This window comes from Aulonocara sp. 'chitande type north' Nkhata Bay, linkage group LG8 (genome assembly GCF_057382095.1).
Source record: "Aulonocara sp. 'chitande type north' Nkhata Bay isolate Kocher_YH1m ecotype deep benthic linkage group LG8, A_spYH_male_GT1.1, whole genome shotgun sequence".
NCBI classification, from domain to species: domain Eukaryota; kingdom Metazoa; phylum Chordata; class Actinopteri; order Cichliformes; family Cichlidae; genus Aulonocara; species Aulonocara sp. 'chitande type north' Nkhata Bay.
Genome location: NC_141351.1, coordinates 2,547,868 through 2,572,487, shown reverse-complemented (window position 1 = coordinate 2,572,487; position 24,620 = coordinate 2,547,868). Strand labels below are relative to the sequence as shown.

General features: G+C 43.1%; 1 protein-coding gene across 4 annotated transcripts; it reads right to left on the bottom strand.

The window, feature by feature from the left end:
• Positions 1-150: 150 nt before the first annotated feature.
• Positions 151-24,620, bottom strand: itgb4 (integrin, beta 4). 4 transcript variants are annotated; one of them, XM_086302788.1, is made up of 43 exons: positions 24,260-24,620; positions 22,346-22,428; positions 21,802-21,884; positions 21,172-21,273; positions 20,854-21,058; positions 20,683-20,779; positions 20,414-20,585; positions 18,919-19,182; positions 18,723-18,812; positions 18,514-18,636; positions 17,494-17,661; positions 17,332-17,408; positions 17,004-17,212; positions 16,431-16,534; positions 16,243-16,338; positions 16,013-16,145; positions 15,792-15,917; positions 13,395-13,513; positions 13,271-13,304; positions 12,985-13,179; positions 12,778-12,881; positions 12,643-12,701; positions 12,505-12,528; positions 12,250-12,398; positions 11,963-12,142; positions 11,716-11,864; positions 10,807-11,014; positions 10,386-10,703; positions 10,061-10,233; positions 9,529-9,709; positions 9,171-9,308; positions 8,903-9,085; positions 8,691-8,819; positions 7,872-8,027; positions 6,033-6,197; positions 5,789-5,935; positions 5,268-5,402; positions 4,060-4,209; positions 3,743-3,931; positions 3,477-3,632; positions 3,219-3,383; positions 1,482-1,601; positions 151-1,392 (listed from the first exon to the last, which is right to left on the bottom strand). In XM_086302788.1, the coding sequence occupies exons 2-43, from the start codon at positions 22,419-22,421 to the stop codon at positions 1,262-1,264; spliced, it is 5,982 nt and encodes a 1,993-aa protein (XP_086158914.1). In that variant the 5' UTR covers positions 22,422-22,428; positions 24,260-24,620; the 3' UTR covers positions 151-1,261. The 4 variants fall into 4 exon arrangements, with proteins under 4 accessions (XP_086158914.1, XP_086158915.1, XP_086158916.1 ...); XM_086302789.1 differs by lacking the exon at positions 5,268-5,402; XM_086302790.1 differs by lacking the exon at positions 7,872-8,027.

The following is a 24,620-nucleotide window of genomic DNA, read 5'->3' as shown; positions in this document are numbered from 1 at the left end:
TCTTGAAGTTCTCCAGAGGCCTGGTAATGAATTAAGCATTTGATTCAGGTTGACCCAGGGTGAGATCTAAACCTGCAGGAGTTGCATTTGTATTATTTTTGGTTCACTTATTTTTGCACAAGTTTGCACAAACCATCAGCCAGCACAAAATCCTTTCAAATCTTTATTATGTGCAATAAAATAGTTGAAAAATAAAATAATAAAAGTTCAACTGTTAAAAAGTAAGAGATACATAATTGATCGAAAGAACAGGAAAACTACTGAAAATGTTTTTTGGTGAGACGTTTATCCACTTATCCATTTTCCTACCAAGGAGCTTCCCTCAAAAATGTTTCACAAAAGCATTTTCAAAGAAAATATAAAGCCAAACATAGTAGCACTTGCAGTAGAAGCAAATACAATCTTTCTGTCTTTACACACATTTGTACGGGGGCCTGAAGATGCAAAATACAAAATAAAGCAAAAAACAACAGGCAACAGGCAGTATGGATAGTTAAAAATCCTTATCACTCTTAAATGCAACAAATACTATTTTACTGTTTATAGGGAGCACCTTGCTTTCTTACAAATGCAGATTTCCTCATGCCTCTATGCTCAGGCCTAATTCTTGATTTCAGGGTTTGAATGGTAAATATCCTTTGTGAAAATATTCCCTAATAACTGCAATATCTTCCGCTGTTTCAAGGGCTAGGACTCCTTCCATTTAAAAAATGGTGTCCCAAAATTTTTAGGCAAAGTGAAATGGTTTTATTTTCTTGTTATTTTTTTGTGTGTGCATCTGTTTTGTAACTCAGGACGACCGTACACATATCTTACTGTCAAAAACTTCTTAAAATGCTAAACACACGGGGAGAAGAAAAACTTTAAGCATGAAAAATACCAACTTAATTCAAATGTATGAGATACAAAAACATGTTACATCCTGTATATTTTTGATCATGTGCCTGCAGTAGAGAATCAGGCTTTTTCCTCGTTAGCAGGAAATGTGCAACACAAAGTGAGTTCATAGACCTAGCTTGATATTTGATACGTATGGATATGTTAAAACAAACTGAACTTATAGAAGAAAATGACGGCAGATTGTAACATACACGAGTTCTTATGTGGAATGTAATTTTGGTTGCAAAGTGAAAGCTACACCCCCTCGCACATATACAAAAACACTCTCAGCACTGTGAAGTCGACTCTTTTTAAAAGAGATTCTCAAATATGATTTCTCATTATGTCGAACACTTGGATGCCAGTTTGTCAAACGCGCCCTTTAAGATTCATAAAACATCTTCTTTGTGACAGTAGTTGCTCCCATGACGCCCCTCTGAACCACCTCCTTGGTGATCTGACGAGTCACCATGCCGCTAGTCTCTGTGTGCTGCGTAGTCATCATCATCCCATCTGTTGGACAGACAGTGGTACATAACAGTCAGTGAACACATCCTATTTTAAAAAGAAGAGAAATGAAGCTTAGTTTATTATTTTTGTACCTGAGAAGAAGGGGTCGTCGAGCACGGTGTGGGAGATGTTAGTTCGTGTGCTGACTTCCGTTGGCATGTGGAAAACCTCCCGCCGTGTCATCGACTGGCTGCTGTGCTGGGACAAAGCACCTACAGGCAAGGAAGGACAAAAACAGATGGATGAGAAGTCTGTTATCTCCAAGAAGGAGTGACAGAAATGCGTTGAGCAATACATTATCATATAAGCTTAAGCTAATTTGCAATGCTTCATCCTACATTACTTTTAAAGGTATTTTAACCAAACCTTCACCACCAGGGGGCAGCATTCTACAAGTGGTGTTGAAATGTAGCTGAAATGTGCGCTGTTGTTTAATTTCTGAAATATTAGGAGGTGTTATGCTTTGGCTGGCTGCCTTTATGAACAAAAATGTTATCTTAATGGCTTGCCTGGTTAAATAAAGGTTATAATAATTAACAGCACCATCTTGTGGTATAAAGTGATATTACACAAAAGCAAAGCCCAACTCTAGGATCAACCTAGCTGATATCTCCTCAACATAAGACATATAACTTTTTTTGAAATACAGGTATTTACACTGTGTAAAAATTCATAAAACCCAGGAGCACACGCAAACCTCAAACCCCAGAAAATGTAGACAAAAAAATGTAAATGGCGCCCAAACAGTAGTACAAAGAAGAGCATGTCTCACGCCTCTTTAAAAACTGTTTCAGCTTATATTTTAAAATAACCCAAATCAGGATCTACTTTTAGTTCCTCAAATAAGGACATCCACATGTTGATCGCCAAACAGGAAATGCTGATCAAATCTGACAGTTACCGCTGCTCTGCTCTGAAGAGACCGTCAGTGACTTTGAACAGCTACCAAAATAACGCTGCAACTTCAAGGTGAGCGACTAAAGCCAAAAAGAATGAACACCTCAGAAAGTTATCTAGGCAATCTGACTCTACAATGTCCTCTAGCTAACCATCGAGCACAACAAGATGTGCAACTAGCCAACTGCTTCCTGTGTGGACGCCCTGTAACTCATTCCCCCATAAAGACGACATTTGGTGACCTCAACGGTACCTTTAATGATGGGAGTTTTTTTTGTAAAGCCTTCCAGTGGGCTGGATCGCGTTCCTCTTTTGGGTGTCATGTAAGGTTCCCTATCTGTAAGCGGAACCCTGAGGTCAACAAGCACCTGTCAATCTTCAGATTTAACTCAATAACTTCTATTGTGCAAAGCAGCACAACAAAAGCTTGCATTCTTAATGTTGAATCTAAGTTTTTAACATTTAAAAATGCATATTAACTCATGGAAATGATAATTTCTGTCAATTTATGCTAAAAGTAAGAATCGCTGGACAAATTTCTATTAATTCTTGATGGATTACAGAGACCTCTGCACCTTTGCTGCGCCACAGTCATGCCAATATTTCTCCTTGACTGAGAGGATCATAAATTACCCCAGAGGTTCCCAGAAGATGGATCTTTTTTGGTACCAGCTTTAAAATTCATCGAGCATATTCCTGTTACATAACTCCAAAATGTTTGCTCTTGCATAGCCTCAGTCTAAAATGTCAACTCTGGACAGAAGCTGCCCTGCACTCCAATACAGACAAAGAGACTGACATTTACGCTCATCCCTCCGAGGGGATCAGCTTTTTGTCTATTTCAGCTTCTAGCAACAACCGCTGGGAGTTTTTTTGTTGTATTTTTAAAATTAATATCAGACGCCAATCTGTCAGTACGGGCTTTATCTTACTTCCATCCTGAGATTCAATGGTGATGATGCCCTCCCTCTCCGGACCGAAGCCCTGTGTGGTTCGAGCCTGGACCTTAAACTTGTAGGGCACGTTCTCAGTCAGGTTGGGAACGGTCAGACTGGTTTCAGCGCCATCGCTGTTCACCTGGAAGGAACGCATATCACCTGCAGGAAACAGGAAACAGAGGTCAAACCAAATTCGCACAATTTAAAATGTAACAGCTTTACTGCAAGTGACCTTTGTGCAGAAAGCCTCACCTCCGCCATGCAGCTGTTCGCAGGTGACTACATATCCCAGGATCTCTCCGTTGGGCTTGCGTGGTTTCTCCCAGCTGAGCTGCAGCGAATCAGGACTCAGAGCTGTGAACACCAGAGGTCCTGGAGCGCTGGGAGTGCTAAGAGTGAAAGGCGAACCTGGAGGAAGAAGTGACAAGCGACAGCATGAGGAAGGAGAAATATTAGATCGAGTGCCTTTGTTAAGATAAGCAGACGTTGTTTTTGTGGACTGATAAGTGAATGAGCACCTGGCACAGGGCTGAGGGGGCTCTTGGGGTCGACAGCAGACTCGATGGTGATGACGCCCTCTCTTTCCGGACCCCAGCCCTCCTGGCTCTGAGCCTTCACCTTAAACAGGTAGGAGTGATTTGGCAGCAGGTCCTGGATGATCACCGAGTTCTCTGCCGGGTTTGTCACGTTGATACGCTTCATCTCACCTACAGGGAGCAGAGCGTGGTCAGCATCACCATCGGAGAAGATGTCAACTGCCTCCATAAACAGGAAGTGAATACACGCACATCCTGTTCTCGCTCTTCCACATTAACGTTGTGCTCCTTGCACTTACCTCCGTTGAGGAGCTGGTAGAGGACGCAGTATGCGAGGATGTCTTTCTCACAGTGGGGCTCCTGCCAGCTGACTTTGAGGGCCGTTGGTCCCAGTGCAGAAAACACCAGTCTGCTCGGGGTGTCTGGAATGCCGGGGGCGAGTCGTGCATCTGAGAGATAACACACAAAAACATGAGCATCCTAACAGATGTGTGGTGCGTCTTCAGATCAGAGAGGGGACAGATTAGATTTAAATGACTTTTCTAATTTCACAAAGCCGTTTATCTCCATTACTCTGAGTGCTTTGCAGCGATGGAACTGATTTTAAGACTGTCACAGATTATATATTGCATTATACATTACAGCTCTTGCGTAGTCCTAATAGCACTGCGATTAAAGGCAGCAGGATAAACTGTATTTAACATCAAATTCCCTCACAGACCTTTTATGACATACGAGTTTTGGTGGTTTTGGCTACAAGAAAAATATAATAAACCCAATATTCATCTCCACCAACTCCTGAAACTAATTCAAGCACCAAATCACAACAACAGTCGCCTCAATGTGCTTTATATTGTAAGGTAGACCCTATAATAATACATACAGAGAAAAACCCAACAGTCATATGACCCCTTATGAGCAAGCACTTTGGCAAAAGTGGGAAGGAAAAACTCCCTTTTAACAGGAAGAAACATCCAGCAGAACCAGGCTCAGGGAGGGGCGGGGCCATCTGCTGTGACAGGTTGGGGTGGGAGAAAGTCTAGCTGTTAAGCAAATGAATAAATTCAATAAAAAGCAAAACTGTAATGTGTTTGACTATTAGCATCCCTGCTAGGTCTGAAAAAAGTGATGCCAAGGCACAATTCTTTCTAACGGCCAGCAGGAGGCGACTACTCTGATTGCAACAAGGAGTCAGTTTGTATGAAAATCTAAGGTCTCGATTCCCTTTGTCGGTGAGGCTGGTGATTGAATTTATGATATCAATTGCTAGCATCAAGTCTGTTTTATGAGTGTGTTCCCCTTGAAATAATGATGTGATGTGTATACATGAATGAAATATTGTGTTAATCTAAAACAAAAGGGATTTCTAGTTGTTAGAACATCGGATCTCAGAGCGAGGCAAAGTTCCACACGTTTAAAGAAGCAGCGAAGACTGCAGAGGGGTGCTTTATGCATCACACCCAGCAAACCCTTCCAGTGCTTCCATGCTTGTATGCTGCAGACTTACCATGGAGAACCCTGTCCAGACTATACAAGGCTTCATTGACGTCTGAAGACTGATTCCTGGCCCTCGAGCCCTGAGACAGGCTGTAGCTGAAGTGACTCTGAGAGCTGCTCTGCATCCCAGTGTAGCCGAACCCACCTGATGGCGCATTGAGCAGGGGAAAGGAGGGAGGGGTAGAGGGGAGCAGGACACCAGGAGGTAAAGAAAATGATGGAAGCAAAACAGAAGGGGGAGGAAAAGCGCATAAGGAGGGAAGAAAAAAGAAGTAGAATAGAAACGAGGGGAGGGAGGGAGAAACAGCGATAGTCAGCTTAGCTCCTGCAAAGTCTGCTGTGCAGCCAACAGCCCCAACCCTGCTAACAGATGTCCAAACCAATGGGCTCATGCTCTTGCATAGTTTACCTGCCACGGCATCTTTACTGTTGCACTCCAAAAAAATAGAAAAGCGTCTCTCGTGGCCAGAAGAACAGAAATAATTCATTCTCAATTTCTCTAAATTAATTCAAACCTCTGTGAAAACTTACCAAGATCTGGGAATTTGCTTGACAGGTCCCCCATGACGATAGAATCACGGATATTTTCTTCCATGTAGCCTCGGTTCTCCGAACGCTTCCTCAGGATAACGTCAGAGGTGTGGACACCTCCGATCAAATCCTGTCTGCGAGAGCCTCCTGCATGGAAGGAGAGACAGATGAAGGATAAAGACATGCGGCGTTATGAAGTTTTACTTTACTTTTTCTCAGCGCTGCTCCCACCCTCCCATCATACCTGGCCCAGACAAGTAGGTGGTGGTTGTTTCCGTGGTATAGGAGCCGCCCGCCCCTCTGTAGTTTGAGCTCAGAGTGGACATGGGGGAGGACGATGCTGACAGGTTACGTGTTCCTGACCCTCCGGGGAAAAGGAAATTCTGTTCCCACTTCCCGTTCATATAATCTGTGATGCACGACAGCGAGAGCCGGGGTTGTTAATAACACAGTACACAATCTGCAACATTTAAAGCGTTCATTCACTCTCAGTGCCACTGATGGGAAGCAGCCTCAGCCAGAACGCAGAGAGTAAAGCAGCAACAGTTTCAGTCCCGCTTATGTGCAATAGGGCAGTGAACACTACAACCGCACTTTTTCATTCAATCAAGCTGAAATCACTTCTTTTTTATTGCTAGAAGACTGTATTTTTCTCCAAGTAAATCACATGTTATGCTTACTTGTATTGCAGCAGGTCATAGAGTCATATTTTAAAGGACGCTCACCTTAAACATGGCCAAAGTAACAAATAATGTCACAGTATGTACAAATAATCGATGTGAGCCAAACTCGGAGACGGCGCAGATTTCCTTATATGGTCATTGTATTGCAACACCAGCGAGTATCCAGGTGTACAACAACTTGGGGAAGCCAGGTAAGGAAGGGCCAGTCAGAAAATTTTTTTTACAGCATAGAAATTTTACTGATTTTGTTTAAGCTGGTTAGTAAAAATAAAAACATAAAAATCACAGAAATAAAACAGCAAAATAGAACTCGGGTTAAAGGCTAGGAAGCTAACACACACTACCAAACACAGTTATTATATAATCTCGGCATGTTGGTACACATAACTTCTTAGTGTTACAACACTCCCCTTAGGCTTGGGGTGATCGTGGCTCAAGAGTTGGGAGTTCGCCTTGTAATCGGAAGGTTGCCGGTTCGAGCCCCGGCTCGGACAGTCTCGGTCGTTGTGTCCTTGGGCAAGACACTTCACCCGTTGCCTACTGGGGGTGGTCAGAGGGCCCGGTGGCGCCAGTGTCCGGCAGCCTCGCCTCTGTCAGTGCGCCCCAGGGTGGCTGTGGCTACAATGTAGCTGCCATCACCAGTGTGTGAATGTGTGTGTGAATGGGTGGATGACTGGATATGTAAAGCGCTTTGGGGTCCTTAGGGACTAGTAAAGCGCTATATAAATACAGGCCATTTACCATTTAGGCTGATAAGAAATATTATTAGTCTTAAAGTTTAGCCATTCCAAATTAATGTAGTTAATATTGAGATATTTCATTGACCTGTGAAACTAAAGTACTTTCTCTATAAGCAAGTAGAGAAGTGAGCATGTCTTCATCTACAGAAGCAAAACTGTAAATGCTGTTGCTTAATGTGCAGAAAACATATCAAATACTGGCAGCCTCCCCAATGTGAATAACCGAGCCGCGTATGTAAAAGCACATTCGAAAATAAAAGGAAAAAGAGCTGCGAGAAAAGTGCTCTGCAGAGATGAAACTGTATTTTAATTAATAAACCCCCCAAAAAGCCTGTTTATTCTGTGCTTCTGCACACTAACTAAGCTTGTAATACAGCTTTATACCACAGGCAAGCTGCCTCCAGATCACAACCTCCCCAGTGGGACACAAAGAGAATAGACCCGATCATCAACTGGAGGTGCAGCAGTTGATGCCAGTGCTCGTCTCTGGGCAGGATAGATGGGGCAGGTGCCGACTAAGGACAAGTGGTAACATTTGAGTATGAGTTAAACCACGAAAGCAGAGAGAAACGTTGTTGCCTTGCTGGGAGCATGACTGGCCGTGCGTAACAGCTGGCATGCCGGCTGCCTATCTGCGGGGTCGGATGGAGTGTTCTTCACCTGGCAGGGGTGTTTTGGTGTAGCTGGGGTTGGGGGTCTCATCTGAGCTCGTCTCTGTGTCTGTGCTGAGCCGACTGGGGATGACATCCACTCGCCTTTTCCACGACACCTTACGGAGATCCAGGTTGGACCCCACCAACTTGACATATTTCCAGCCTTGATTTGGTGGTTACAGTGGAGAAGCAAGCAGGCCAAGGGTGGGTTTGTTTGTTTTGCTATAGAGTACTTTACAAGACAAACTGCATGCATGTACTGTAGATGTGATTATATATCGCTTAAGTGCAAACTGTCTTGGAAGTGAGTAGCAACTTTAGCACTACTGGAGAAAAATGAGAGCAACACAATGGCTGCAAAAAGCAGGAGAGTGACAGCAGACTGAAGACATTTTGGTTTGTGATCACAGAGACATCTACTGCATATTTCTGCGGATGCAGTGGAAGCAGACTTTTGCTGCTGCTTGACTGGGGCGCTGCCTGTAGGAAAAGGCCGCCAGATGGAAGTGGTATCAAAAAAGCATGACAGAGCCTTGAGAATAACACAGAGTCTCAGAGCTCTGGTGGGTCTTTTTTATGTTTTCAGACGTTTTATACTAAAAACCTGAAAAAATTAGAAAGAACCCAAAAAAGGAAAAGTATGTATGTTCCTTCTCTTTCAGAAGGGCCAGCATATTTTGCATAAAGAACACGTTGCCTAACACACGATGCCTCGGAGCATCAAGAGTATGAATTGAAATCACTGGATCCACGTTACAGTCACAGCTCGTTCTCTGACACTATCAGCTCTCAAGAGGAGGTTGTGCTTTTGGCTCTGGATACCCACCGTCACCAGACACACTGGGTGTCTTGGAGCCTACAGGTGACTTCAGCACCTCGTTGCTGTACATCAGGTAGCCGTCATACTCATCTCCCGCCTCGGCATCCACAATGGGGACATCTGGAATGATGGGAACTGGGGGCAGAAAGAAAAAGAAAGGGGTAAATGATTTTTCATGGAGGCTGAGCGCTCTGGGGAGGTCTTTGTCACCGACTTACTGGACAGCGGTCTGGCTGGCTGCGATGCCAAGTTGATGGTTGCATCTCTGAAGGGACCCCAGCCCACGCTGTTCTTGGCACGGACCTTGTACTGATAGGTTTGTGCGTTCTGGAGGTTCTCGATCAACAGCATTCGCTTTTTAGGATTGTCGATCTTCACTTTCTTAGCTGGTCCTACTGGCTCTGCGAGAAGCAACAGGATAGAATCAAACTTTGGCGCTCCCAGCGCATGTGGAGAACTTTTGTGTTTTACGAGCGGGTCTCTTACTCATATCGTCATCGATGGGCGTGTAGATGACCTCGTAAGCCGTAATGTTGCCGTTGGTCTCTGCAGGCTCTGCCCAGCTGAGCTGAGTGACAGTTGGACTGATGACATTGAAGGCCAAACGACCAGGTTCTCCGGGCACTACGGGAAAATGCCACAGCAGCCACTTGTGAGTTTAAATTTAGCCTTGAGACAGGTTGTTCCAAACAAACTAGCTCTAACGTGGGGGGTAAATTGTATCGTAACATGATTGCATTGAACCACGGCATCCTTATTAGCTATAAGCTGGAGGAATCTGGGCTTTAATGTTAAAAAAAAGAAGTTGCATTTAACAGAAATTGACTGGGTTTACAGTAATTACCATCCTCCAGTGTTTGACAGGTGACGACGTCAGTATCGTAGCCATCTCCCACTGAATTGTAGGCACACACTCGCATCTCATAGTCACAGTAGGGATACAGGTTGGTCAAGTCAGCATGTGGAGTCTTCACATCTAAGACCTGGGCATCTTTCTCTGGATCACCATAGATCCAATACTTGACCTAAAAGAAAACACTGACTTGATAAATATTCCAAAAATCTTCTTGATGGGATTCAGCTCTTAAACTAAAGCCCTCTACACACCAAGCGCGTTGCGAAAAAATGAAATAAAATCCTGAATTTTTTTGAACTTGACTGAAAGTCGTGCGTGATTTGCAGAAAATCTGTCCTAAAAAAAAGCTGCCAAATGCAGTGATGTGGTTGGTGAGACCTGTTTTTTTCGTGCATAACAATCAGAAAAATCAAGCGTGATTTAAAGAAATTTGTTCGCTTCTGCAGTGTGAATGGCCGATTAGGAGTCAGTGAGTTTGATAAATATTGTTTCAAGGCCTTATCAGCGATATTTCGCGTACCTTGTACCCCATGGGGTTACCAGGTGGAGGTTCCCAGTTGAGGCGGATGCTTCTGGGTCCAGTTGCTACAGCCTTAGGGTTTTCTGGGGAGAGGAGGTGACCACCAGGTGAGGCAGCTTTCCTGTTTATGAAGCCCTTCTGTGCCATCTGTGCTATTTCAGGAGATCTTGGAACTGTGGGGATTGGAAGGAATTACCAGATAAACAAACTTGCAGTAATTTTGTTTCACAATGATTGAAACTTCTCAAATGCCATTTCAGTAAATCTTTGGATGAATGTGTTTGTGGAACTAACAGTTCACTCAACATCACCTCAACACACTTACCTCCATCTGTGACATTGACAACGGTGGTCTTCTTGTCTCCAATAGAAGCGTTGGTACTTGGGTCAAATAGCTCAAGCTGGAAGGTCTCAGGCTGGATGGGTCCGGGGTAGGCTTTTGGATCAATCACAATGTTCTTTTCTGTCTCTCCGGGAGAAAACTTCAGAGGGCCAGATAACTCAAAGCGCTGGGCCTTCTTGGTGCGCCATTTCACTGTGGCAGGGGTCTCGGGGCTGCGAGTGCGGACCACTGGAATGGTGTAGGTTGGATCTGTTGTGGTGAAGTTCTGGGTGGCCTTCTTGAACGCCATCACACTGGGTTCTGTGTGATAAAGAGCGATAATGTGGGAAAGAGGAGCAACTTTAGTGATCAATTCTTCTCTTAGAATCAAGGCTGTGATCAGAACACTTGTGCATCCATTTACCTGGCAGGTCTGCGATGGTAACAGTGGTTCTCGGGTAGCGTCCCAGCTTGGCACCCTGCCTTGGATTACTGAGGTCCATGACAAACTGTTTGACCTGTTTGTCTTCTAGTAGACCATCTTTCTCACTCAGCTCCAGGAGACGAACAGGAACTATCTTCTGAGTCTCACCTGGACCATAGGTCAGGTCTCCTTCTACAGTCAAGTAGTCCTGAAATACATTATGGAGGAACCGTTTGGTAATGTGGAAAACCCACTGACCTATACCACACACGCTGACTGTGATTAGAAGTTGGCACAAGCCTGTAAAGGCTCTAAAGTAGGGGTCTCCAACTCTAGTCCTCGAGAGCTGCTGTCCTGCAGCTTTTAGTGTCAGCTACTCCAGCAAGCTGAATCAAATGCGCGAATTACCTCAAGTGTGGCAAAGCCGTTCATTTGATTCAGGTGTGTTGGAACAAGGATGCATCTAAAAGCTGCAGGACAGTAGCTCTCGAGGGCTGGAGTTGGAGACCCCTGCTTTCTAAATCTGGCTGAAAATAATACATTTAGTGTTTTGGTCACGTCCTTGGATTTTTAGAGGTAATCGTGACCATATTTGGATGATGGTTAACAAGCTGCATCCACCTTTGGTATATAAATAAAAATAAAATAAAATCTTTTTGAATTTAAAGTCCCAACAGCATCCAAATGGATGAGTTATAAAACACTCACCCAGTGTACAATTGTTATTAACAAGTTGTAGAGATGATACAGTTTTCGGACTGTAAACGTGTTAATGTCTTAACATGGACGTCTGTGAGTGCTTACTCACTTTTCGGAGACACCTTAATGTGGCCATGTTGGCTTCATTTTTCAGTCCCATCCATATCATACATAAAAAGCCGCACATGCTACCAGTACGCAGCAGCTCACCTTCTTATCCTTGGCAGTGAGGTCTCGTGAGCGGTATGCGACTTGTGTGCGTCCGTCCTCAATGATCTCTCTGCTGACTGGGATGTTGGCCACTCCATCCTTCCTGCTGTAGGTGTAAGACGGCTGGAGGAATGAAAAGACACTGGTGGCTGGTGGAGGAACAGAGGAAAGAATCAGTTTATACGATCAAACATCATACACTGTTCAAACCACAGGGCCTCTCGAACTTTAACTCAACATTCCTCACCGTGCTCTTTGATGATGGTGATGTTAACCAAACGTTTTCCAATCTCTGCAATCCCCAAAGGCACATCTACAGCCTCCACCAGCAGTTGTTTCTTGTCATCGTCTTCATCTTTGACAAAGAGCGGCACATGGACGTCTACTGATTCCACACCTTCTTGGAACTCTATGGCTCCAGCAGCCTCTGCAGAAGAAGAGCAGATTTATGGCAGGCAGTAATAAGAGTATAGCTTGGCTTTGCTGCAAACAAAAGATCCATTTTAACCATTTGGGCATGCAAATAACACACACCTCTATCTGTAGCTACTGTGTAGTAGCCCGGCACCACTTTCAGGTCGTGGAAGTTTCCAGACTGGACGTTCTTTTCAGTAAGTTTGACGATATCTGGGTAGCTGCTGCGAGGAGCAGACAAGACGGTGTCCATGATGGTGTAGTCCTGCCTAAAGAGCACAGCAGGGCCAGAGAAGTTAGACATGAATCACCTTAGGTTCCCTAAGAAGACAAAACCTGTACCGTTTTCTTGCATTATTACAATATTAATGATACCTTTTTCCAGCATTTCTCTGTGTTCTGCAAGGGCAAAGAAAAAGCAACAATTACTGAGAAAATCAACCATTTGTTTCTAGCTTTGATGACAAAAAAGCACACATATTTTGGTGTTACTGGACATTTAGTCCATCTTACCTGAAGGAGGTCTTCTGCACCTTCTGCGCCCCAGGAATTTGCTTGTACAACTCATTTAGCTAAATGGAAAAACAAACAGCTAAGTGAAACTGTTCCTACACTGATACATGCCCACAAACAATCCAAAAGACTCACATTATCTGCAACTTCCTTGCGGAGCTGGTCACCCTCTCTGGAATCGGGGTGTGTCAGGCTCTCAGAGAAGAGCCTGTTCAGTCGAAGTGAGATCGGGAATGGGACTACAAAAGTTGAAAAGAAAGAAAAAATGTGTGTAAAAGTTTTTTTTACTCCAAAACTCCATTTGACTTTTTCTTCAATTTTTCTGCTTTTGAAAGAACTCACTGGTCTCTTTAGGGTTTGGCTTTATTAGAGCCTGGGGGTGATTGGGTCCACGGTGGACATTGTCTGTAACCTTCCAGCGAACCACATCAGTACCTTTGGGTGGACCGGTCCTCACCATCGGTGTGTCAAGATGATCTGAGGTAAGCAGAGACTGACGGAGCAAATATTCATCTTCTTTGAATCCAACTATGCGGCCTGAAAATAGAATTCAACATGAGGTCGCTCACCTTCAACACAAACCCCTGCTGGAAATGATGAATAATATACAACATGATAAACATCTTACCTCTCCTACAGCAAGGCAGCAGAGCCAGACAGCTCTGTGTTGAGAAAAGACAGAAACCATTACCTCCCCTGTGACTTATATAAAAAATTAATTATTTACAGTTCCAAATGTGAGTGTTTATTACCTGAAAGCAGGCCTTGCAGCAGGCGCAATACTTCCAGCAGCAAAGCAGCAGAAGAGCCAACAGCAACAAGAGGAACAGGATGAGGGGAAGCAACCACAAGAGGCTCCCAGGGGGGCAGTCTGAAGAGTCGTCAGGAGAAATTGATAAAGTTAGAAACAAAATCACAGAAAGCACAGCTGCTAGAGCTGCAGCTTTGTTGTTCTAAAGTCTGTGTGATATCATTAAATCTTTTGTTGAAAACAGTTATGGATATCGGTTTATGAGCAGTCACAGAATACTGCTGAAAATCTTTATTTCTTAACATCAAGACTGGATTACAAAGTGTGGAGTGAAGCCATCTACTCCAGGGCTCAGAGCTCATTCGCCGTAACATACTGGAGGAAGTTCTATCCAACTGCTAACTGTGATTAACCCTCTTTTTTTTAAGAAAGGACCTTATCTGGCTCGCTGCATTGGTGGGGCCATAGTGACTGCAATCCAGGAGAGGTAAAACAGGAGTTGCTTCCTCTGAAGGTTGTACATGGTTTTCACTTTGAGACAGGGTTAAGAGCTTGGGCAATTGGGACACGCTCAGTGCCAAAGCCACTACTTCGCTACATCAAAAGGTGCTAGTTGTCATTCAGGTAACTCACTAGCTTGCCTACTGGGGGTTTCAGGAAGGAGGCCTTTGGGGCAGATCCGGGACACTCTGGAGTTTGCGTCCCGGAGCCTCGGTGTTTTACCAGAAGAGCTGGCGGTGTGTATGAGGTTCATTTTTTCAAGCCTGATAAGATTCACTGCACTTCTTAGTGTCGTTAAATACGTTTGCCTAAATAAAGAGCGCATAAAGTTAAAGAACAATTAATCCTAAGGTTATTATTAGGTTGAAGTTATTAGGCGACCGTGGCTCAGGGGGTTGGGAATCGCATCTGTAACTGGAAGGGCACCGGTTCGATTCCTGGGCTCTCTGTCCTGGTCGTTGTGTCCCTGGGCAAGACACTTTACCCTACTTGCCTACTGGTGTTGGCCAGAGGGGCCGATGGCGCGATATGGCAGCCTCGCTTCTGTCAGTCTGCCCCAGGGCAGCTGTGGCTACAACTGTAGCTGCCTCCACCAGTGTGTGAATGTGACAGTGAATGAATAGTGGCATTGTAAAGCGCTTTGGGTGCCTTGAAAAGTGCTATATAAATCCAATCCATTATTATTTACTATTAATAAGATTACAACACACGACCAGTGTTGGTCAAGTTACTTGAAAAAAGTAATCAGTTACTAATTACTGATTACTTTCCCAAAAAAGTAATCCCGTTACTTTACTGATTACTTATTTTCAAAAGTAATTAATTACTTAGTTACTTAGTTACTTTTTAAAAACACAATTTACAACCTGAAGAGGTGATAAAGCGATAGATCTTTCAGCCCAATTCTACTTTTTCTACATAATCCATCATACAAAATGTAATCAAATGGAAAAGTCTCTTTTTAAAATTTGTTTTATCAGTTTTAATCTTTTAATTTTATGCATCAAGTAAAAATTTAATTATATGCACCATTCTCTGACTTGAATAAATTCGTTTAACATTTAAACCTATTTTCTGCACATTCCAGCTCATAAAATAAAATATTTTTTGTGTTTACACTCACTCTTTCAAATAGATGAAAGTAAAACACAGCAGAAAATAAATAAAGTCAAAGACTCAGCGGTCCTGTTGCTCTATTTTCACCTAAAAAGCAGGCGTAGGGTAGGCGGAGGGTTACCCTGGTGCAGGTGTGCCGCGGTCAGTGGAAGAATCCGCGAGTTTCTCTGTGAGGTTCCCATTACGTCGTAGCTACTCGGTGCTTGCTCGGAAGTTTAGGGTTTTTTTCTCTGTAAAAAGAAGTTTTCTTCCCACGCGAGGGGAAACTAATGTTTTTGTCACTTTTTATGGAATCAAACTCAAAGTAAGGTCAGTACTTCCACGCTTTAAACGCTGCACGCTCATACTCTCTCCCACAATCGATATATGATCCATTGTTGATCTGCACACAGCTGTTGTCGCTAACGGCGCACTCGCTTACGTCACTGTCGTGAGACATTCTCGCAAAAAAATCACGGTTTTAGTAACGCAGTAACGCAGCGTTCCTACGGGAAAGTAACGGTAATCTAATTACCGTTTTTGCAATAGTAATCCCTTACTTTACTCGTTACTTGAAAAAAGTAATCCGATTACAGTACAGTACACACCATCTCTGCACACGACACACTACACCTGCAGTTAATTTTCTCCAAGCTACTCTTATCACACTCATGACAAGAACTTTGAAATTAAAGAAATTTGTGTGATCATGTAGGATTCCTCCACATTCAGCAATCACATATTATAACACATAAGCTGTTGTCACAAGAGCACAGAGCAGATGTAAAATACAAACACTCACCCTTCTTCTTGAGCACCTGAACCTCCAAATCTGTCTTTTCTGAATCTTTCGCGTTGTCAACGGTGTAGTGGTACGTGCAGTCATCGTCCTCATCACGGAAACTGCATGACTCATACACTTCCTCCTCTGAAAACGCAAATCATGATCATTAAGCGTGTGTTATTACTGCTAAAAGTGTCCTAGCTGATAATCATTGTTTAAGTTAATTTGTAGGTTTTTACTTTTTTTCAGTTCGTCCACCATGATGACTTTGAACAGACACTTGTCACACTTCTCTGTTTCCTTCATCTCTCCCGTCTTCCAGGCCTGACACTGGACACAACTCCTCGTGCCCTCACACACACCTAGCTGAGCCTAGAAAAGTTACGAACACACGAAGAGAAACTCAAGCAAGACCACTCAGATGTTAACTGAGCCTAAAAAGTATTTACATATCTACTTATCCACCCACCTGGAAATTTGGCTCACAGGTTGAAGTCAACTCCATCCCAGAGTCTGAACATTCACACCGGCCGCATACACATTTACCTCGACCACCGCAGATAACCTGGCACACACAAGGACACAGTCATGCGCTTCTTATATTTAAAGATACATGATAATTCAATTTAATTAACAAATATAAATGGCTCTGCTCACCCCTTTGCTGTCCAGACAGGTCTGGCTGCTCGTGGGACACTCGCAAGCATTTCCTGTCCAGCCCTCAGTGCACGCACACTGACCCTTAACGCAAGAGCCACGGTCTGATGAGAGAGGAAAGAATGAGATGTAACATTTTTGTACATTTAGAGAGTTTTGGAAGTAACACTGCTGGAAAATAAGATCGCTATTATCAATATTATCAAGGTGACAAAGCTAACAAACCCAGCAAACAAACACAATTACAATTTACTTGAGTCTTTATCTGCTAAATGTCCCTTTGACTTCTGACTGAAAAAATAAGCTAACATGAAAGTGTCAAAAATCTGCAGTTCCCCTAGTGGCCACTTGAGGCTGTCTAAAAATGTTCAAGAAGTCTGTGTTTCAGCATTAATGAGTGAATTTCCAGTATTTTATTAGCCTGCTGCCTAGCACTAATTAGTAGCGCCAAGCCGATAATTTCTAGGGTAAAATACACAAAATGACAAAGTCATATGGTGACATCACCGTGACTACATCCATTATTCTTAGTTTGCAGTGGCAAGAGTCACAAAACATCACAGTCTGGCGTACCATTGCAGAGGAAACCTGCATGCCTTTGGCACTGGGTCTTGTCATACTCGCAGTAGGGTCCTTCAAACTGATTTGGGTTGTAGCATATGCAGGTTCCACACTCCTGACATTCTCCGCGTCCGGAACAAGGTTCATCTGTTTCCTTTGCTTTGCACTGGTTGATGTCTGCAGCTGAACCACTCCCTGAACAATTACAGAAAGGACCCACCCTGGAGAGGAGACGTGACAGCAAACTATATTAAACCAAAAAGTCTGAAATCATTTTCATATGTGCCATCCTGGTAAGTTTTTTTAAATTATTTCTATAGAATGAATAATTAAGTCTCACCAGCCACCATGGCATCGACATTTCCCACACACCAGGTCTCCTTTTCCATTGCATCGAGGTGCATTACGAATGGGTGACTGGAGGAGAGTTAAAGATAGTCTTTTAAAGATGATCTGCCATAAAGAAATGTGACTTTAACTAGGCTTTTTGTGTGCTTCTAACCTTCTCACAGTCACAGGTTGGACACAAAATTGTGGCATCAACCATGACCCCGGTGCTAAAGGTGGTCGGTTTGACTCTCATTACTCCCTTGTTTTCATTCGGGTCCATTTTGCAGACGTGGTTTTCATCAATCATCCGTTGAGCTTTGAGCTGCATCACGAATTTGCCCTAGAAATCACACAAACACACACACACAAAATCATGTCACCAAATCCATTTAGGTAGTTCCTCCTGTTCCTGCTTCCTGTGGTTGGCTAAAAAAGTAAATCAATCCCCACAGACTGTCATGTGAAAATATCAGACTTTACAGTATTAAAATGCATTTTTTACAAGCTGATTCAAAACTGTTTTGGCCTGGTTTCCTTTTATAACTCTGATTTGGATCTGGTTACATCAGTTTCATCATTCATTACTTATTAGGTTAATTGGTGACTGGCCGTGGCATGAACATGAGCATGTTTGGTTGTCTCTCTCTTGCTTTCCTGTTAAAGACTGGTGATGTATAGCTAAGTTGGATAAGCAGGAAAATAGATCTATGGATGTTTAACAGGGCAAAAATGTGTACAAAACAGTAGTTTTCTGCCAGGGCAAGCAAAACCTAACGATTTGTAAATGATTTGTACAGTGTATCCTTTTCCACTGTAACACAAATTTTCTCTTAGTAACCACTTTGGCCAAAATGTCTGGGGCTCATTGTCTCTGCTTGCCTTTCTGTAAAAGTCACCACATGCCACTAGTGAAAAATAATTATTTACCATTTGGCAACAGAGTAAAATGGTTATTACGTTTGATAGAATAGCCTCACGTTGATTTTATGACTCTTTTGTTGTTTGCTTTATCATGCAGTTAACTGTAGTGAGTCTTAATTATGTAGATCAGTTTTTTTTACAGTAAAATAGGGAGTGCGGTGTTACATCATTTAAATTCTGAAAATCCCAGTTGTTGCCAACAAAAATAATAATCTATTACACAAATACATTTATTAGTAAAATAATTGTTTATATCTTTTTTGGCACATACAATTTTTCCTGGCTGGAAATTAAATTCCCCGTATTTTGCAATCTGTCCACTTTCTTTCAAGAACTTCGCCTCGAAAGCCTTGGGCCTGTCCTCTGCACGGATGCTCATCTTAGCTCGGATATTCTGAAAAGACACACAGTATAAAAACCTATCAGCATGCAGAGATTGACTGAACAGAGTACAAAGTGCTAGCAACCGTGAGCTGTTACCGTAAAGGCAGTCTCCATGACTTCAAGGATATTGGATGAGTCTTCTTGCAGCAGACCAACCTCAGCAATGGGAAAATACTCTTCGAGTTTCTGCACACAATACAAAAAAATGTCATGGCATAAAAAAGGAGTTATCTATTTATCACAGACTTTCGGTATGACTTAAGTGAAATATGAAGATCTAAAGCCCACCAACCTGGTAGTGCGTGTAGGAGTGGTCAGTGACAGCAAAGATTGGGATAATGTTGTTTTTTCCCAGGAGACGGACCAGCGTTGGTATTGATGGGTAATCCTGTTTTGTAGCCTCTGTGTAAGAACCCTGCTCATTGAGATGGCATTGCTCATCATTGCGTGGCAAGACGCCTGCTAGCACATTAGCGCCATCAGCTTCATAGTGGAAGGCTGACTCCGTGGAAAAGACCAGGAGATGTGTGCTGCCTTGTCGCCAGCCAATTTTATCCTAGAATAACAAAATACAATGTAGCGCAAAAGATATGTGGTAAATAAATTACAAGGGCATTTAGGGAAAACGTGCATGTTCAACCTTTGCTGGTCAGAAGCCTTTCTTTCCAAATATTCCTCAAACAGTAACTCCTCATTTTCTGCCCACTTGGAAACAGAAGAAACTAAACTGTAATGGAAATAGCATCTATTTGACAGGAAAGAGATATTGTGTTTATAAGCTACTTGGTAAAATTACCACCAGGGTTTTCAAAATATGGCCTGAAGGACCTAAATAACCTTTTGTACATGAAAAACTAGTGTTCGTTTCATTACGTCACACTTCGGTTCATATTATGATAAAGGAATGGAGCATTGTAGACATTGTTTTTCTTTTTTTAACTGCTGGGAAAAATATGTTTACAAAAAATTATAAACTGGCACAAAAGTATAGTTATATGTGAGAATACTGAGAGTTAGTGTGAATGACACAGTGATGTGGTTCTCTTAGTTTCATCAGGTGGTGATCTCCAGCACTGGAACAGTTGAGAGCTGAGCTGGAATGAGAATGAACACCTTCATGTCTGAGGCTATAGTTCTGAGCAGGAAGAGGGTGAAGTGCCCGCTCCAGGTTGCTGCCCCAAGCGGAGGAGTTTCAGTATCTCAGGGTCTTGCTCACAAACGAGGAGAGAGGGAAAAGAGAGGGATTGACAGACCAACTTGTATCACATCTGCAGTGATGTGATGTACAGGTCCGTCGTAGTGAAGAGAGCAGAGAGTCAAAGTGAAGCTGTCAGTCTATGAACCTACCCTCAGCTGTGATTACAAGCCCTGGGAAGTAACTAGAAGAATACAATTGTGGATACAAACAGTAGAAATTAGCTTTCTCTGACAGGTGGCTTTGCCTCTTCCTGAGGAAGAAAGGAGCTAGTTGGGCATCTGACAAAGATGCCTCCTGTTTGAGGTGTTCTGGGCATTTCCTACCAGGAGAGGTAGAACAGGAGTAGGTCCTGGGGTAGATCCAGCACACAGTGGAGAGATTACATCTCTCTGCTGTCCTGGGAATGCCTGTGTTTCGGTTGATGAGCTGGAGGAGGTGATTGTTCAACGGACTGGGCTTTTCTACTTAAGCTGCTGCCCCTGCGACCTGGCCCAGACAAGCGGCAGAAAACGGACCCGGTGACAGTCTTAGACCTGTGAATTTAACACAAATGTAGGCGTAGCAACACTGGTTTAGTATTTTTATTTACCCCGCACACTGCAGCCTGCAATATGGCATCGAAGCCTCCCTCTGGGGCATCCAGGTTGCCAGAAATTCTCTCCTTCTGAAGTTTCTCGGTGAATTCACTTACGTTGCTTGTCAATTTAATGACATTTTTGAAAGCAAACGGAGGGTCGCTGTTGGGCCATGGCTGTTTAAGTCTGACAAAGAGGATGGAAAAAAGACAAAGAGGAAATTATGTTTTGACTATGTTAATGCACGTACAGACTGTGCTCAACTTTCTTCATTTTTTCTTACTTGATGGGCCTCATGTCAGTCTGGGGCTCTATCACTTTGTCCACAAACTCTCCAAATCCAATAGTGTAGTCACTCGACAGCTTCCCCACCAGCAAAGCTACAGGAAATACATTCCCAGTCAGTATAACATCGACACTCATCAGGACACATCGCCTTTGCAAGGATGCTCACCCAACTGATTCCCCATTTTTTTCAAGTTGTCCAAATCGTCCGCCATGGAATTTGAAAAGTCCATAAGAATATAAAGATCCAGGGGGCCTTTCTCTGGGGCAAACACCTGCACCGTCATGTTTTTCTCCTCCCCTGGCAGGAAGGTCATCATGGTACTCTGTGGTGACACCTGAGACTTCTCAAGATTGACGTTGATTGATTCGTTCTGCGCAGAAGGAGAGATAGAAGAAGAACATGTGAAAGTTGAAATCTAGAAATTCTTTTGACTGAAAACAATTAATCTGAGGCCAAACTGGTGGAAGAGTGATCAGGACTTACCTTTAGTATCTCCTGGCTGCTTTTAACTGTAATGATGCTTGCAGCCTGGCAGCCATGGACAATTATGTTCTTATGCAGGTCACAGCGAGGGCCATTATAGGTCTGAGTGAGAAGGAAGATTGATTTGTGAAGACTGCTTTCCTGCAGAATCTTCATTTGACCACTTAGGTAAGATGATTGGAAAGGGAATACATTCAGTCTATAGACCAGGGACGTGACACTCATTATACAGAACATACACAACAGACTTAAGTGGGTCGGACCAGTGAAACTACATGATAAATGTGTAAAATCACAGAAAAGGTTTTTGCAGTTCATTGCCCAAACTGTCCTGTAATTATAAAACATAAAGTTTTCATTAATTCACAGAAAATATCCTTTGTTCTGTGAATTTACTTCAAGAAAAAAAAAAACCAGACACTTCTTTAGTGTATAGTTGAAAAACAGGAATTTTTCTGTCATTAAAATGTCATTGTTTATGTATTAGTTGTTGACTACAACCTAATAGATAAACTTCACTACTTCACATAAGGCAACAGTGTCACCTGAAATTCAAAATGCTAAGAATGAGAACATTGAGAATGAATCGTCTTTCTGCTCTTTCGTATTTCTGCAGTTTTTTACTCTCACCTCTTCAGAGCAGTAAGCGCAGCCGACCCCGGCTTGCAGACATTCTGAGCAGGAGCTGGCCCTGGAGGCAAAGCAGTAGTTCTCTGTTGGAGCAGAAAGAAAATGAAACGCTCTCAGAAGGAATCACAGAGAGGAAACGCAGTGAGAACCGAACCTGTGAACAGCAGCTCAACTGACACCAAGCACATCTTCAAATCTCTCATTTTGGTCCTGTATTCCATAAAAGTTGGCTAAACCAGCAGGTTTAATAGAGCTTTTATAAAATTAAGGTCAAATCCAACTTCTTCATTCGTAAAAAAAAAAAAATAATACGGCAGTTATAGCTTTCAGTAATCAATTTGTAATTTAGTCGACATAATGAAATGAGTACAAATCTGGTGAAAAATCTGCAAATGAGCACAAGACAGTTTGCAGATAGCACAGGTTCTGTCAATCTACACCTCAGTAGCTTCAAACAAACAGCACTGAGAAATATTTCACAATAAATGTTCTCAATAAATAAATGTGTGTCTAGTTGAGGTAACATGTATCTGGTCTTTCTCACCTTCAGCATAGGAGCAGGTCAACAGGACCGCTACAAGCGCGATCCCTACCGAGAGATGTAACGTCCATCTCCCCATCTCCTTCCTGCAAGAGAAACAGAACAAATTTGAAAAAAATCAAATGTAGAAGAATTCTCAAATCCACTTTTAGGGAAAGAAAAGAAAAAAAGAAGGTCAGAGAATCTACTTCCCTCTGGTGTAATTTGAACCACCTGCACTCTCGGGGCCAGACAGAGAGACCAGGCCCAGACGCTCCCCTTACCTTCACTTCAGTTTGGGAAAACAGCAGCTTCCAAAGACAAACACTAGACCCTATTAAAATACATTCACTGATTTCTACTCTTTAAAACACTGGACACTTTTTAGGAGTGTTAGCAAAGAGAGAATATGTTAGTACAGCCATTTACAATAAATAAATCGTCATCTCTAATTCAAACTGTTAACTGACTTCTCTAGAAGAAACTTCAGCAGAAGAAAAAGCTGCTTCTGAGGTCGATCGTGGCCAATACTGGGGACCGTACATCTTGCACTACACACATTCAATACAGCTCCACTGTAACGGTGTAGGTGGAAATCTCAGATACAGATCAATAAAGAAAAAAAGGTTCCCAGCAAACTTTATCTTTGCAGCAGAGTGATGGATCGAATCCTGACATGAAAGGGCGGATGCAGGGTGGGACCTGGAAATATTCGCAGCAGCACGCTGTGCAGACTCTTCACAACAAAACCACTTTATAATTTCATTCTGGAATCTTGGATGGAAGCTGCAAAAAACACTCCACCGAACATGGCACTGAACAAAGGGCGCTGTGTGGCATGAAAGGTCTCTGTAATTGCTGCAGTGGGCATATGCGATTTGAGTGCACACGCAGAAAAAAAAGGAAGAAAAGAAGGAGATTCGCGCCACGAAGATTTACAACCCTGAAAAGGAATTTCTCCTTCGGGCGAGAGAATGACCTGTGCGAGTTAAAAACACAGCCTGAAAAACACATGGGAAAGCCAACCTGGCAACTCGGTGTGAACTTGAGCTGGCTGCAGGTGTGTGCGTGAGCAATAAAGAGCTGGGCCTGAAACACAGAACAAACCAGCTCTTATCCCCAAACTTAATCATGAGTCGTCGAATATGAGCTAAAAAAAGTGCAACTTTGCATTTTGCTCCCGCTCAGGCGAAATCAAAGGCACGCAGGCATTTATGACACTGACACTGACACAAATTACAGCTTTGAGGGGACAGAAAACAGAGCAGAGTCATTCGTGCTGTTTTTTGTTTTTTTCTTTGCTCAGAAGGAGTCTGTGGGGCATTAAGCTGGGCTTGTTTCTGCACAGACAACAACATGCCCGCCAGGTGAACATACCACCGCTGGGTGCGGGTCCGACCTCGTCTTGACATCATCAGTGAAAGGGCAGGAGGGTCTTTTGTAACGTGTTTGAAGGGTGACACCTGAAACCCGCCCTGCTATCTGCAAATTCCTCCCATAAAACCACAAACAGCACAACACAAGCAGCAACACAACAGGCAGCAAAAGAAGAAGGATTACTCTCCCCATAGCTGATCCACTTCACCTGTGCTACACTGCAGTCTGGGTTTTGATGTGAGCAATCATGCAGAACGAGAAGCCAAATTCACAAACACACACAAAGAAAAAAGAAAATAACAAGTAAACTTAAAGCAACTTTGTTTAAACCTCAGTCATCGGTCTTGCATGCAATTCTAAAACCATGTGGCCTGATATAAAGTTATATAACGCACGTTTCACAGCCAGACACTTCGCTCAAAAGTCATGCAAACACCAACAGGTAGAGTAGCCAGTCGATTTCTCGAAGCTCTGCGATTATCGTTTAAAGAGGACGCTGAAAACAATGGAGCCATCAGGCAATTTACAACCGCACACAAAGAGATTACTGATCAAACAAACCTGTTACTGTGTTCTCGCCCAGTCCAGGTCCAAAGGTGCAGCAATAAATAAGAAAACTATTTCCCCGTTTTTTTTCTCTGCTTTGTTTGACCCAGGAGTTTGGTGAAGAGTTTTTGTATCCACCTGTTAGCAGAAAAAGGAAAAAAAAAACCCAAAAACTTCAAATCCTTGTGACCAAGTTGAAAGTTCCCCTTACAAACAGAAACGGACGCACTTCCAGCTTCTACTCTCTTCTGTTTCTTTGTTCCTGTACAGTCCGCTCTGGTCAAATATTGACTTATTTGCCCTCAAACTGCGCTCACTCAAGTGAGTGTGTGTGTGTCTCAGAGTGTATGTGGGAGAGATATGAGACTCAGTGAGA